Below are 16,746 nucleotides of genomic sequence, written 5' to 3'. Positions count from 1 at the left end.
GCAACTTTAAAACAGACACAGTTTAGTATGCAACTGAATGTTTGGTAACCAGCTAATCACAGAAGTTGGGGAGAATATAGGCTCCTTAGAGAATGAGCTGGGAGATGGGGTGATGAATAATAATGGGAAATTGGGAAATGGCAGAGGAATTAAATAAATACTTTGCACCAGTCTTCAGGTAGGAGACACTGATATCAATCCAAAATTACTAAATAATCAAGGGGAAAAAGAGAGGGGAGAAAATAAATTCTGTGGCTGGAATTTTACTCCCCGTCCGCCATGGGAATCGGAGCGGGTGAGGGGCAAGTAATGGGAAGGTCCATTAATCCCAGTTTCGGGATGAGTGGGGCTATAAAATCCTGCCCTATAACTATCTCCAGGGAAAATGTACAAGTGAAGCTAATGGGACTAAAGGCTAATAATTCCCCTGGAACTGATGGGTAACAGCCTAGGCTATTAAAGGAAGATAGTTGATGTACTGGTAGTGATTTTCCAAGAATCCTTAAGTTCTGGAAAAGTCAAGGCAATTGGAATACTGCCAATGTAACATCCTGATTCAAAATGGGATGGAGACAGGCCTGTTAGCTTAACATCCATCATTGGGAAATGTCAGAGTCCATTATAAAGGATGTAATAGCAGAGCATTTAGAAGTGCATCATATAATCAAGCAGAGTCAGCATAGTTTCATGAAGGGGAAATTATGTCTGACAAATTTATTAGAATTCTTTGAGGTGGTAGTGAGAGCAGGATAGATAAAGAGGAATCAGTAGATGTAATGTAGTTGGATTTCCAAAGAGCATTCAATAAGCTACTGCACAAAAGGATGCTTAATATGATAAGTGGCATGGTGGCTCAGTGGTTAGTACTGCTGCCTCACAGCGCCAGGGACCTGGGTTCGATACCCGACTTGGGTCACTGTCTGTGTGGAGTCTGCACATTCTCCCCATGTCTGCGTGGGTTTCCTAAGGTGTTCTGATTTTCTCCCACAGTCCAAAAAATGTACTGGTTAGATGCATTGGCCATGCTAAATTCTCCGTCAGTATACCCAAACAGATGCTGGAGTGTGACAACTAGGGGATTTTCATAGTAACTTCATTGCAGCGTTAATGTAAGCCTACATGTGACTCTGATAAATAAACTTAAACTTAAGAGCCCATGGTGTTTGGGGTAGTATATTAGCATGGATAGAGGATTGGCTGACTGATAGAAGACAGAGAGTTGGGATGAATTATAGAATTATAGAACCCTACAGTGCAGAAAGAGGCCCTTCGGCCCATCAAGTCTGCGCTGAACACAAACCCACCCATGCCCTATTCCCATATCCCTACATATTATACCCACCAACCCCTCCAACCCACACATCCCCAGACACCAAGGGGCATCTTCTTAACATGACCGATCAACCCAATCCGTTACGGGGAGGGGGGGCGCATTTTCAGGATGATCATCTATAACTAGTTCAGTGCCACAGGAATTGTTGCTAGGGCCACAATTATTTATATTAATGACTTGGATGAGGGAAGAGAATATAGTATTGCCAAGTTTGCAGATGACACAAAAATAGGTGGGAAGGCAAGTGGCAAGGAAGACACAGAGTCTACAGAGGGATATAGACAGGTTAAGTGAGTGAGCAAAAACTTGGCAGGTGGAATATAATGCAGAAAGCACTGTGCAGAGGGATTTGAGGGTTCTCATGTGTAAATCACAGAAAGCTAGCATGCAAGCTCAGCAGGTAATAGGGAAGGGAAATTAAATGTTGGCCTTTTTTTCAAAGGGAATGAAGTATAAAGATAGGGAAGTCTTGCTAAAGCTACACAAGGCATTAGTTAGACCACACCTAGAATACTGTGAATGGTTTTGATCCCCTTATCTAAGGAAATATACATTGGCATTAGAGCAGTCCAGAGAAAGTACATAAGGTTGATCCCAAGTGTGGGGGGACTTTCTTACAAAGAGAGGTTGGGTAGGTTGGGCCTGTACTCATTGGAGTCCAGAAGAATGAAAGGTGACCTTATGGAGACATATAGACTTCTCAGGGGGTTTGTTAGGGTAATGCTGAATAGGAAAGCCTAGGACCAGAATGTATAATCTCAGAGCATGGGTTGCCCATTTAACATAGAGACGAGGGAGGTGATGTTACCGGCCCTGGATTGGGCATGAGGCCCATTTTAATATTGAAGTTTGAATACAAATATTATTAGTGAGCCCGGGACAGAATTGTCCAAGCTGAATTGCCTTCGCAGCCAGGTGGGGCAGCTAATGTGATCAATAGGGTGCGATTAACAGGGGCGAGTATTGGGATGGTGGGGGGGCATCAGGGTGATGTCAAGGGGGGTGGAGTGCCAGATCTCCCTCTGTTCTGTTACACACTGGACATTCTCAATGAAAAGATCTTGACAGGATAAGATGCCAGAGGGAGGAGTTGGAGACAAATTACTGGAAACAAGTGGGAGGATCTGATGAGCAGGGGAAGGCCTGCTGGCCAAAGGAGTACGTGCAAAAATGAAGGCAATGGGAGGAGATCTTGGTATCACGCCAAGCTCAAAGTACATTGAATAAGGGAATAAAATTTTTCACCGTCAGAGGTGGAAGGTCAGAGGGCATTGTGAATACAAGGCAAGGGCTGAGATTTAAAACAGGAATAACATCAGGAGGAAATAATGGAGAAGAAGGATATAGAGAAGCATTGGTACCCATGAAAGAAAGATAGGAATTTTTGTTAAAATACTTGATGTGGCAAATGATGAATTGAAACTATGGAGCAGGAAAGCTTTGAGATAAAGTGAGTGTGTGCTATAGAAGAGGGAGCTCAAGAGTGATTACGTGGTACTCCGTGGCATTGAATGTGGATCTCAGAGTCCAGCAGTTGTTCAAGGAATTTGGAACATCTGGGAGATATCTGTAATTGTGGGGTGGATCCAAAACACATTAGGTGGAATTTCAGTTTGGAATCTGCATCTCAGAGCCTGAGACAGTCACTGAGGAAGGAGATGTGGCTGTGAAAGCAAATTCTGGGAGATACGTGAGCAAACACGAGTAGGAAAATAGACAGCAATGAAGTTAAACAAGGTGAAAGAGACAAAGCAAAATCCCATCAGAAAGAAGAACAGAACTTCTTCAAGATGGGCATTCCAGGAAGAATTAACAGTAATATAAAGGCAGAATATTGTGTATACTGGAAATCTGACATTAAGGTAGAAAATGCATGAAATATTCAGCCGATCAGGCAGCATCAGTGGGGATAAAAACAAAATGAATATTTCTGCTCAATGACCTTTTGTCAGAACTGGGTAAAGATGTAAATGTAGTGGGTTTTGAGCAAGTGAAAGGGGGGAGGATGGGGAGAAGAACAAAAGTATAAGTCTGATAGGGTCAGAAAATGAAGGTCGGTGGCAGCATCTGTGGAGAGAGAAATAGATATGACCATACAAACCTGAAATGTTAACTCTGAGAGTCATACAGACTCAAAAGGTTAACTCTGTTTCTCTCTCCACAGATGCTGCCAGACCTGCTGAGTTATTCCTGCATTTTTGTTTCAGATTTCCAGCATCTGGAGGAGTTTCGATCTAATAGAGTGGTAGACAGGGAAGGTTAAATGACAAATGATTTCATGGTGCAAGGCCAAAGGGATTAGGGTAGTAGAATAAATAACAAAACAAAAGATAGGCCTAGATGAGTGCGGATGGCAGGATAGCTTCTCTCTGAACAGAATGCAAAGGAAATAAGAGAGAAACAGGGGAGGAAAAAAAACAAACCAGCAAAGAAACACAAAACAAAATTGGGCCAGAGGTTATGAACTAATGTTGTGGAATTCAGCGCAGATGGCTGCAAAATACCCTGTCAAAGCAGGAGGTGCTGGTCCCTGAATTTACATTGAGCTTCATTGGAACCCTGTCGGAGACCAAGGGCAGAAAGGTCAGAATGCAAGGAGATGGAGAATTGAAGTGACAGCTGACTGCAAACTCAGAGTCACATCTGCGGACTGAATGGAAATGTTCTGCAAAGCGGTGACCCAGTCTGCAATTGATCTCCTCAGTATTGAACAGACCAAATCACGAGTAGTGAATACAGTATACTAATTTGGAGGAAATGCAAAGAAATCTCCTTCATTTGGAAGGCATGTTTGGGGCCTTGGTTGGTGAGAAGGCAGGAGATAAAAGAACAGGGGTGTGATCTTACTGCCCGCTCATGCCACATCCCCGCTGCAGTGGAGATTTTGGCGACAACCTAAATCTCCGTTCACTGCAGTGGGATGGGAAAATCCTGCTGGAGTGAACAGTCGGAAAATTCCGGCCCAGGTGTTTTATCTATTGTGTTTGCATGGGAACGTGCCACGGGAAATGGAGGAAGTGTCAAGGGTAACTGAGAGTACATCAAGGAATCGCAGAGGGAACGGTCCCTTCAGAATGCATTTAATGCCCAGTATTTATTTATAAGAACATTTTCTTTAAAAAATAGATTCAGCATTAATCCTGGGTGCACCCTTTCATTAAACGGTATTTGCTTATGTAGCCCAAAATCAACCTGCCATTGTTCATGCAGAACAAAGTTAACACGATGACAGCTTCTTCCCTTAACACTCTCTCACTCTCTGTACCCAACTTTCTCTGAAAGAAACGATTTCTCACAGAGATTTACTGCATTGCAGCCCAAAAGGAACACAATTAAGGAGGGATTTTACAGCCTGCTCCCTTTTGGATTAAATTAAGCTAGAGCTGCACATTTTAAATGAATGCAGACAACTTAAATAAACCTGCTTTCAATTATGCACATATGCTCCCAGTAAATAAAAGTAAAATATACATTACGCAAAGGAATTTGCAATTCATGCTACTGTAGTTACAACATGTCACCTTCACAAGAAGGCAAATAAGTGAAGTCGAGAGAGCCTAAGGGGAAAATCGCACTCTCTGGTTGACATATTTTCTTCCCTTGACACGGCAGTGTACACTTTTAATTAGAAAACTATGAATTATGCAGGCCAATAACATTTACGTTGCAATTTTACAAAACTTTTATGGGATTCATAAAACTCAGAGTAAACTTACAGTGCAGCAATTTTTACTGTCTTATAAAGACATTTACGACTGCAGAACATGATGACTAAAATTTAATTTAAGAACGAAGCATACAGCTCAACTTCAAAGAGGAAAAAAGATCTCATATCTGAACAGCAAGTCAGAGACAAGTTTTGCAATGTAAACTGACAGGTTGAGGCTCACTGTCTAAATAGGTTCCTGCTCCCATACACAGTGATTAAAACTGCGGATCAGGCCTGGCATAGAATCTGCCTTTAATGTGTACAATTTGTCAGCAAGCAACTGGAGTCAAAGGGCCAGATTTCTTTCTCCTAATGAGGTGTGAATCAGTTGGCAAAACATGTTTTGCAGAGAAAACAAAAGGCCTCCTAACATCACACCATTTTTGTGTGACCTTTCTCAGGTGGCACAGTGGTTCACATTGCTGCCTCACAATGCCAGGGGCCCAAGGTCCAATTCCAATCTTGGGTGACTGTGTGGAGTGTGCACAATCTCTGCGTGTCTGTGTGGGTTTCCTCCAGGTGCTCTGGTTTCCTCCCACACTCCAAAGATGTGCAGGTTAGGTGGATTGGCCATTATAAATTGTCCCTTAGTGTCCTAAGTTTTATAGACTAGGGGGATTAGCTGGGAAATATGTAGGGTTACAGGGATAGGGCGGAGGGTGCGCTGGATCAGATGTTCTGTCGGAGGGTTGGTGCAGACTCGTTGGGCCAAAAGGCCTCCTTCTATAGGGATTCTATGATTTTCATAGGTCAGGAAGGGCTTGGCTACAAATCGCATATGCACACCAACTGAGGTCAGAGTCACATTTGTGGGGATCACAGGAAAATCGTATTCCCTCCTGCACACTAGTTTTGTAGATTTTTGAAGCCCTAACAAAATATCCCTCCTTGGAGAGTTTGTGCCCACTAGGAGAAACCCACTGAGGAGTTGGAAACATTCTGAAATGTAAGTGAGGAATGTTGTCACTGTTAGATGCTGTGTTATAATATAGATGTGTTTTAATGCAATGATTCATCATAGGGATCTGTTCTGTATATCCCTTACATTGACCGCCAAAATGTAAGCATTGTCATGCATTACAGAACATTTTCCATTGCAGAAAGTGCCAAATGCCTTTTAAAATGTGCAAAAAAGACAATCTGCCAGCCACTGCTTTCAACGTTTGTGTTGTGATTTCAATCAACCGACAATTCTGGTTGTTAAAAAAGCAAGCTTTTAGAATATTGAAAAAAAAAACTCTGCACTTTCTCCTCTCTGTTGATTGATGACACTTTGTATTGAAAGGGAAATTATGTTCTATCGGTTTCAGGCAAATAGTTGGTAGCTTTTGTAATGGCATCTGTAGCCATTATGAATGCTTGGCTGGTGATATGGGTAATCTAAGGGGACATGGAATGGCATGGGCAAAACATGGAAGCATGGGTGGCATAAGTGGCTATGTATGGGGAATGAGGAGGGACAAGGGATGATGCATGGGTGGTATGTGGGGGTGTAGGGGAAATGAGGATGGATGAGGGGTGACGCATGGGTGGTTTGTGTGGGTGTATGGGGGGATGAGGAAGGTTGAGGGGTGACCCATGGGTGGTATGTGTGGGTATGTCGGGGGAATGAGGAGGGATGAGGGGTGATACATGTGTGGCATGTGTGGGTGTGTCGGGGAATGAGGGGTGATGCATGGGTGGTTTGTGAGGGTGTATAGGGGGAATGAGGAAGGTTGAGGGGTGACCCATGTGTGGTATGTGTGGGTGTGTAGGGGGATCGAGGAGGGATGAGAGATGAAGTTTAGGGAGCTTTCAAACAACATAGGAAGGTGAACAGCTAAGCTCAAAGAGCAAGGCCAAACTTCTGACCAGCCAGCCTCTGCCCGCACACTCCTCACAAAGTCCCCTGCGGCTCGTAAAATACACTGCAAACCTGATACCTGTGAGAAAGAACAGAACATCTCAGGCACAAAAGTATGTAAGTTTGCTTTTCTTGCTTCCACAGGAAAATTTGGCCCATGGTCAACTTGTTCAAAAAAAGAATCATAATGTTTTTCTTTATGAGAGATAACTCTTTGGAAAATAAACTATAATAAATGGAAGGGAGACAGGAAATTGTCATTTTATGTATCATTCATTATCGAAACAGATCATCTAACTATCCCTTCCCTTCCCCAACAATAAGATTTAAAATAAAATCCAAATCCAATCACAATACAGTTCACAATTTACATGAACACTCAGGTGGTTATCTAATATTGTTACATCTGAACTTACATCTGCAATGAAGTCACCATATGAATTTTGATGTCCCAACTCAGCTCCTTATTTCTGCTGCTCCTTGCCACTAGTATCATTCCTGTGTGCATTGAAGTGTGTGTGTGTGTGTGTGTGTGTGTGTGTCAGTGTGAGGACTGGTTAACATGTGAAGGACAGCAGGTTGCATGAGAATAACTAACGGAGAGAAGGTCTGTGTATGAAAGACATTTTTTCCTGACAGATACAGTTGAATAAAGGGAACTACAAGGCCACAAGGGAGGAGCTGAACATACTTGCTTGGAAAGGGAGCCTAGCAGGAAAGACTGTGGAACAACAGTGGCAGAGTTTTGGGGATAATTCAATATAAATTCATTCCAAGAAAGAGGAAGCATGTTAAGGGAGGACGAGGCAGCCATGGCTGACAAGGGAAGTCAGCGATAGCATAAAAGCAAAGGGAAGGGCATACCATGAGGTGAGGAATAGTGGGAAGCCAGAAGATTGGGAAGCCGTTAAAAGCAAGTGGAGGACAATAAAAAAACAATAAGGATTGAGAAGATGAAATATGAGGGTAAACTGGCTAATAATATAAAAGAAGACTGCAAGAGTTTTTTTAGATATATAAAAGATAGGGAGAGACAGAAATGGACATTGGACTGCCGGAAAAGGAGGCTGGAGAAGTGGTAATGGGGGACAAAGGAGTGGCAGAGGAACTGTATGGCTACTTTCTATCAGTCTTCACAGTTATATGCCAGAACTTCAAGAGAGTCAGGGGACAGGGGCAAATGTAGTGGCCATCACTAAGGGGAAGATGCTAGAGAAGTTAAATGGTCTGAAGGTGGATAAATCACCTGGACTGGATGTACTATGCTCCAGGGTTCTGAAGGAGGTAGCTGAGGAGATTGTGGAGGCATTGGTGGTGATCTTTCAAGGATCACGGGAGTCAGGGAAGGCCCCAGAAGACTGGAAAAAGGCTAATGTAACACCCCTGTATAAGAAGGGGGGAGGCAGAAGGTGGGAAATTATAGGTCAGTCGTGGGTAAGATTTGGAATCCATTATTAATTGTGGAGTACTTGGAAATACATGGTAAAATAGAGCTGAGTCAGGATGGATTCATCATGTCTGACAAATCTGTTAGAAATCTTTGAGGAGATAATGACGAAGTTAGATAAAGGAGAGCCAGTGGACTGATTTATTTGGATTTTGAGAAAATTTTTGACAAGCACCTTACAGGAGGCTGCTAAATTAGCCAAGGTGTTAGAGGCAAGATACTGCCATGGATAGAAGATTAGATGACAGAGAATGGAGGAAAGGGGATCCTTTACAATTGGCAACCGGTGATGAGTGGTGTTCCACAGGGATCAGTATTGGGACAATAACTTTTCACTATATACATTAATGGCCTGGAAGATGGAACTGAGGGCATGATTGCTAAATTTGCAGATTATACAAAGGTATGTAGCAGGACAGGAGGCTGCAGAATGACTTGGACAGGCTAAGAGAGTTGCAAAGAAGTGGCAGATGGAATACAATGTGGGAAAGTGTAAGGAGATGCACTTTGGTAGGAAGGTCCAAGGAGCTTGGGTGGGAATTTCCAGTCTTGGGCATGTGCAGCCAGAGAATCTCACCATCCTATCTTCCACAAACTAATGAAAAATTATCATTAAGAATACTCTAACACCAAAGTACCAAGCACACATTTTCAACTTTATTCTGTTACTTTGTACATGGAGTGGCAGTTGGCTGAACAAGCACTGGAACATTATTTTATAGCAACAACAGTGAAGAGATTTGCTGATAAACTGTCCATCTTGCATACTCATCTAGCCAATGGATCTTTCACTACCGGGGACATCTTATGATGAATGATCATCTGAATGAACTACAGCAACACATTCAACACAGCAGCAGTTCAGACTTCCCTTATTATCAACTGTTTGAGTTCTTTCTCTTAAGTTTATTTATTAGTGTCACAAGTAGGCTTACATTAACTCTGCAATGAAGTTACTGTGAAAATCCACAATCTTCCATACTCCTGGGCCTGTTCAGATACACTGAAGGAGAATTTAGCATGGTCAATGCACCTAAACAGCACATCTTTTGGACTGTGGGAGGAAACCCATGCTGACATGGGGAGAACATGCAGACTCCACACAGACAGTGACCCAACACAGGATGTGAATCTGGATACCTAGCACTGTGAGGCAGCAGTGCTAACCACTGTGCCACCGTGACACATACCTTTTTTTTAAACTCTGAGGGGATGCCTAAGCAGTATTAGTAATGTCATTGATTGGTTATTTCAGGGAGGGGATTAAACTCTAGCAGCATTATTTGTGAAAATATAGTTTCAAGATTTTTCAATCATTAAAACATTTCTGCGCTGAGATCATAAAGCAGTAGTTACATAGAAAAGCAAATGCCAATCATTTCAGGGCATGACTTGGACAGCAATGGAAATTGGAAAGCAATTTGTCATATTTAAAAGTTTCCAAAACAAGCTACTTAGATATTGTTGCATTAGAGTTTCTGTTTCCCTGTAATGGATTAAAGATTTTCTGTTCATACGAGCTTAGATAAAATAGTGATGGATTCCTTTACCCCTTTCCTGAGATATTAACTTGTCTTTTACAGATGCAGAATAGTGCCTGGATATGGAGAGAAGAGGAGCAAAGAGGGAACCATTGAAATACAGCAAGAGGATCATCCCAGTGACACATCTGTAGAGTGATGTAGCGGATAGAGGACATGGTGCTTGATCTTGGTCCTGACTGTACAGATATTCCCAAAACAGACTGAACTAGTAGCTCATGTGATCGAGTGTCTGGTAGTCAAGTGCAATATTGGGAAAACGTGTTTACTCAAACTGAATGTGACGTGTAAGCAATAGTCTTCATGTAGAACAAAACCACAGTAAACTGTGTGTACTCCAGAATACTCACTGTTACCTGGTCATCAGTGTTCCTTAAGGTTGTGCAGAGTTAAATTTCCATCTCCTGGGCACACTCACCATCTTTTTACTGACTTTCCGATTGCATGGTGAATGAACTATAGCTGGGTGTGTTTTCACACTGGACTGATGTAACTTCCAAACAGCTTCACTCTCACTCTATAGGATATCACAAAAATACTCAAGCCTTAGAATACATTTTGAAATAGCTCTGTTTTAAGCATCTATAACTTGCAATTTCCAAAAAATCCACCTGGTATTTTACCTTTAGCTGCAGTTCCCATTAGCATCACTGTGCTAATGCTGCTGTGTGCGCCCATGGCAATGTTACATGACAAGAAGAGGTGTTTCTACAGCCATATGACACTAGAACAAGGTTATATAATAGGGTCAGCTGACAGGAAGAGGGTTTAACTGAAAGATAATGCCACCGGTTTTACAGAATTTCTAGAGCTGAATTATAGAATGTGCATTTATTGACTATTGCCTTTATCTGTTTGATTGCTTTGTCACACAAATATATTCATCCAAAAACAACAAGGGGGCCACAATTTCTGCAAATTGTTCTTTATTATTCAAAGTGTAGACATTTACTTCAAGTGGTGGTGTGAAATGGGAAGTAATGGATCAGGTGCCTACTGAAAATAGTGCCCTGTGTTCTGTACTAATTGCAGCCAGTGGAATTAAATACCAGGTGCTGCTTATATTGCCTGCTTTGAACCACAAATTTCTAACCCCTAACCGTTCTATCACTCTCACAACCAATTTGTTATCCGTTTCCAGATTCCTACTGTCCTGATCTCTCATCCCTCAACTTGATAACTCAGGCCTTGCCAGGACTTACCTTAACACCAATGATATTGTGGCATGATTTGGTGGAGATTACTATGATAAGATATGATTACATGGAGACCAGGTCTGGGAGCTGAATATCCATGGGTACTCAGTGTTTCGAAAGATGGCAGAAAGAAAATGGAGGTGGTTTGGTTTGTCAGTAAAGGAAGGGATCAATGCTGTAGCGAGAATGATATAAGCACTGGAGATCAAGACATAGAATTAGTGTGGGTAGAAATAATAAATAACAAAGGAAAGGAATTCATAGCGGGATTAATCTATGGGCCTCTGAATAGTAGTTCCACAGTAGAACATAATATAAAACAGAAAATACTGGGGACTTGTAAGAAAGGTACAACAATAATCATGGGCAATTTTAATATACATATAGACTGGGTTAATCAAACCTTGGGAGAGTTCATGGACTGCATTGAAATTGTTTCTTTAACAGTATGTTATTGAACGAACCAGGGACCATGTTATTTTGGATTTAGTATTGTATAATGAAAGGGTTAATTAATGATTTGTAGTAAAGGATCCTATCAGGAAAAGTGATCATTGCATGCTTGAATTTCAATTTCAGTTTGAGGGCACTGAAATTGAGTCCCACACTAGTGTCCTGGTATTAAACCAAGGTAATTACATAGGCATAAGAAAAGATTTGACCCTAGTGAACTGAGAAGAAAGATTAAAAGGTAGGACAGTTGACAAACAGGGCAGACATTTGAGGAGATATTCAATACCTTCCAATTAAAATATATTCCAGACATGAAGAAAGATTGTAAGAGGGGGAAAATACATCTGTGGCTAAGCAAATAGGTTAAAGATAACATAAAGGCAAAAACTACGTATACTATATTTCAAAGGTCAGTGGCAGGCTGGAAGATTGGGAAATGTTTGAAGACCAAAAAAAGAGTTACTAAAAAAGTAATAAAAAGAGCAAAGGTGTTATGAAAGAAATTGAGCGCAAAACATATATAAAAAGGAAGAGAGTAGCTAAGGTTATTGTTGGGCCCTTGAAGAACAAGATTGGGAGTTAATAGTGGGGAACACAGAAAAGGCAGAGATACTAAACCAATATTTCATCTCGGCTTTCACAGTGGAGGACACTAGAACCATCCCATTAGTAACAGGTAATGCGGAAAAGGATGAACTTAAAGAAATTGTCATCAGTAGGGAAAAGTACTGAGCAAGCTACTGGGATAGTGCAGGAAATTCCCCAGGGGCTGATGGCCTACATCCAAGGGTTCTTAAACGACGTGACAGCACAGATAGTAGAAGCATTGGCTATAATATTCTAAAGCTCCTTGGATTCTGGAAAGGTTCCAGTGGATTGGAAAAAGGTTAATGTAACAACTCTGTTCAAAAAGGGAGAAAGACAGAAAGTAGGAAACTATAGAGCATTTAATTTACTATCTGTCATTGGTAGCTGTTGGAATCCATTATTAAGTAGTAACAGGACATTTGGAAAGTCAAAATACAATCCATCAGAGTCAGCATGTTTTTATAAAAGGTAAATTGTGTTTGACAAATTTGCTGGAATTCTTCAAAGATATAACAAGCAAAGTGGATAATGGGGATCCTGTAGATGTAGAGTATCTGAATTTCCAGAAGACATTTGATAAGGTGCCGCACAAAAGGTTAATACACAAGGTCAGATTCCAAAGGGTTGGGAGCAATCAATTAGCTTGGATAGAGGATTTGCTAATCAAGAGAAAGCAGAGAGTGAGAATGAGTAGGTCCTTTGCTAATTGGCAAGTGTAACTAATGGAGAGCCACAGGGCTCCAACCTTAGGTCCCAACTATTTACAATCTATATTAATGACTCTGACGCAAGGATAGAATTATTAGCACTGGTTGGCACTGCTGCCTCATAACACCAGGGACCTGGGTTCGATTCCTGGCTTGGGTCACTGTCTGTGTGGAGTTTATCCATTTTCCCCGTGCCTGCGTAGGTTTCCTCCAGGTACTCCGGTTCACCCAACTGTCTGAAAGACATGTTGGTTTGGTGCATTGGCCATGCTAAATTCTCCCTCAGTGTACCCAAACAGGTGCCGGAGTGTGGCGGCTATGGGAATTTTCACAGTAACTTTATTGTAGTATTACTGTAAGCCTACTTGTGACACCAATAAATAAACTTTAAAAACTTTAGAATGTATTGTAGCCAAATTTACAGATGACACTAAAATAGGTGGGAAAGCCAGCTGCAATGAAGAAATAAGAAATTTCCAAATAGATATGGATAGGTTAGGAGAGTGGGCTAATACTTAGCCGATGGAATTTAATGTGGACAAATATGAGATTACACATTTTGGTCAGAGGAATAAAAAGGCAACTTGTTATCTAAATGAGGAGAAACTTCAAAGTGTTTCAGTGCAGAGGGATCTGGATGTCTTTGTGCATGAATCACAGAAAGTCAATATGCAGGTACAGCAGGCACTCATTGCTAATGGGACAGAGTACAAAAGTAGGGGAGTGCTGTTGCAACTGAATAGGGCATTGGTGAGGTTGCATTTGGAGTACTGTGCACAGTTTTGGTCGCCTTACTTGAAGAAGGATGTAAATGCATTAGAGGCAGTTCAGAGAAGGTTCACCAGATTGATTCCAGGGATGAAGGACTAGTCTTATTTTGAAAAATTGAACAGTTTAAGCCTATACTCACTGGAGTTCAGAAGAATGACAGAAGATCCAATTGAAATATATAAAATGCCAAAGGGGATTGACAAGATAGAGCAGATGTTTCATTCTAGAATGTCCAACAAAGGAATAAGCCATCGGTTTAGGCTAAAGGATGGCAGATTTAAGGCAGAAATGAAGAGGAAAGACTTCACTCAAAGGGTCTGTGGAATTTCCTACCCCAAAGTTCAGTGGATAATGGAACACTAAACAAATTCAAGGATTTTTAATTAATAGCGGGATGAAGGGTTAAGGGGAGTGGGCAGGAATGTTGTGATGAGGCTGAGATGAGATCAGCCATGATCGTATTGAATAGTGGATTAGGCTGAGGGGCTGAATGTCCATTTCTGCTCATATTAACCAGGCCTGGCCTCCTCTTACATAGGTCCTGTTCTTCTTCTTACTCCCCACAAACACATTTATCCAAATACAGTTTTAATGAAAACTTAAGGCACGAATTAACTTAAAAATCTTAATGACCCTAGTTTGTGATATCAATCACTAATACTTCAAAGTATTTCATTTCAATATTGCTGGAATAAGGAGTATCTACAATGGGAACTTTCATGGTTTTTCTTACCAGAAAGTCACAGACTGTATCCAAGAAGTTCCTGTACTCAAAAGCTCTTGTCTTAGCTAGCTGACTTGGACCATTTATTGGCCAATTAACAAGAGAGCAAAGTATAAAAATAAAGTACTCAATCTAGGCAAGGAGAAAGTAAGCATTAACTGATGTATCCAGTTCCAATTACAAAGCGGAGTGTGAAAGAAATGCATTGATGTCAGTGCCCTTTAACTCCAATATAAACTTCAAATTAAGTGAGTTTGTTGATCAATGGTGGAAGGAACATGGTTGGTGTTTATTACACCTGTGGACTGTAACCCCAGGCATACCATCTGAAGCAAAGAAATTAGCCACACCTATGCCCCTTCCTCTTAATGTGATTTATGTGTGGACTTCAATAACTGATAACAAACAACTGGAGATCTAAGACACACGATGCGGCTTCATGTACAAAAGAAGAAAGAATGGAAGAGTCATTCAGTGCTAAAATTCCACTGATCCATCTCCAGGGATCGGCCATTTGTAGATCATAAGCTGTGGAAAACATTTCATCGTGGATCTGACAGAACACAAAATGTACAGCAGGGGGCGGTGATGGGATGATAAAAATTGGTCCATTTACAATGTATCTTTTTATTGTAGATGAGTTATTTGTCAAGATAAGCAGAAATACTAAAAAATGACAATGGAGGGGGAGTGAAAATCCTCCCCAAATAAAAATTATTATTTTTTTAGGTGGGCGGGCGGCATGTTGTGGCACCGTGGTTATCACTGCCACCTCACAGCACCGGTCCCAAGTTCAATTCCCAGCTTAGGTCACTGTCTGCGCAGAGTCTGCATGTTCTTCCCATGTCTGCGTGGGTTTCCTCCAGGTGCTCCAGTTTCCTCCCACAGTCTGAAAGACATGTTGGCCAGGTGCATTGATCAGCTAAATTTTCCCTCAGTGTACCCAAACAGGCACCGGAACGTGGCAATTAGGGGATTTTCACAGTAACTAATGTAAGCCCATTGTGACCAATAAATAAACCTTACTCTAAAGAGAAGTGGTAAATAAAAAGAGAATGTATTGCAGTGGTCCAGCAATATTTCTGCTAATCACTATTTCCGAATCAATGTTTTATCTGCTTTATCGTGGACCAGGAACTCAGGAAAACAGCATAACACCAACCATTGGGTATAATTTTTCAGACATGATCAATGGCATTTGGTGATGTGCTTTATGAGTTTAACACATTAATCTTTACCTGAAGTTCATATTTATCTTAATGTATAGTGGGTACATGACCTTTTCAAAGGTGACCTGTCAATACACGACATTAACTTTCCTGAGCTACCCTTATCAAAGAAACTGTTTATCATTCATTCATCATTAATGCATTTACTATCCCCTGCATTTCATGAACTATACTAGGGAGCTGTTAGTAAACTGCAATACAATGAGTGGGGATGGGGGTAGCAGAAGGCATTAAGATGAAAAATATTAACTATGGAAATGCCATCCCAGTATGCTCTGTTTGTCTCCAGAATTTACTTGGGAAAACATACTGAAATTAACTTTGCACACCCTTTCAGACAGGAACAGTTGAAAGATGGTTTGACAGTGTGTCACATCTGCCATGTCACGCTCAGTGTTTGTGAAGTAGTCTGAACTTTAAGCAGTACACACCAATATACAACATCATGCTGCGGAGGACACTGTGTAGCTTTCGCTAAGTATTGTGGTCAGTCGACCATGAGTGTACAGATGCTCAGTAATGGTACAGTGTTAGGCGTAAGAACTGGGTTCTGTTAGGTTAAACCGGTCCGAGTATATTATATTGTATCTGCTGTATACAAATGTCATTAAAACGTAACAACATGGGACATAACAATGCCATGACACAATGTCTTGAATTAGATTATTTATTTCAATGTGTATCTGTTTGCATTTGTCAAACTCACAGTTTTAATGGAAAACAGAAGCATTGTACACCGACAATCTGTTTGTGCGATAGACTGCTTAAATCAACACACGTTAAGTGAATATATCCATTAAAGTGACAAGATATTGTAAACCTAAAGCAATTTTGTCTCTATTCTCATTGCATTCATTCCTGTCAACTGAACCATTTTAACCATTAAAGGAATCGAGGATCTTTTCATTGGTTTTCTTCCCTCTATTATTTTGTACGTTTACAGTCCGAATTGCAGACAGTAACATTCTACATGATGACTTGAATATTCATCAACTCCAATTCTTTTATTCCCAGGACATTGTTAAATGCCCATACTTTTCCTCCATTCCTCAGTCATTCCTATCTCCTAGAATGTAGAGGCTTAAAACCCCAATGAAATCTTCACTTAATTATCATGTGATGAATCACTCCTTCTTCAGTTCTGTCTGCCTGAAATTGTTGTTCTTATAACTATGGGCATTGGCCCTTAATTGTAGAACAAAAAA

General features: G+C 41.0%; 1 protein-coding gene across 1 annotated transcript in view; it reads left to right on the top strand.

Moving 5' to 3' along the window:
• LOC145344062 (protein shisa-like-1) overlaps positions 1-15,296 on the top strand; it is a 172,219-nt gene extending 156,923 nt beyond the window's left edge. Inside the window, exon 5 of the mRNA XM_080190844.1 lies at positions 9,916-15,296. Within this exon, the coding sequence (XP_080046970.1) occupies position 9,916 (1 nt within the window). The 3' untranslated portion in view covers positions 9,917-15,296. The remainder of the gene's footprint in view (positions 1-9,915) is intronic.
• Positions 15,297-16,746: the final 1,450 nt, after the last annotated feature.

Source organism: Carcharhinus amblyrhynchos, chromosome 6 (genome assembly GCF_965287045.1).
Source record: "Carcharhinus amblyrhynchos chromosome 6, sCarAmb.v2.hapA, whole genome shotgun sequence".
NCBI lineage: Eukaryota > Metazoa > Chordata > Chondrichthyes > Carcharhiniformes > Carcharhinidae > Carcharhinus > Carcharhinus amblyrhynchos.
The sequence above is the reverse complement of the archived record's forward strand: the minus strand, read 5'-3'. Positions and strand labels throughout refer to the sequence as shown.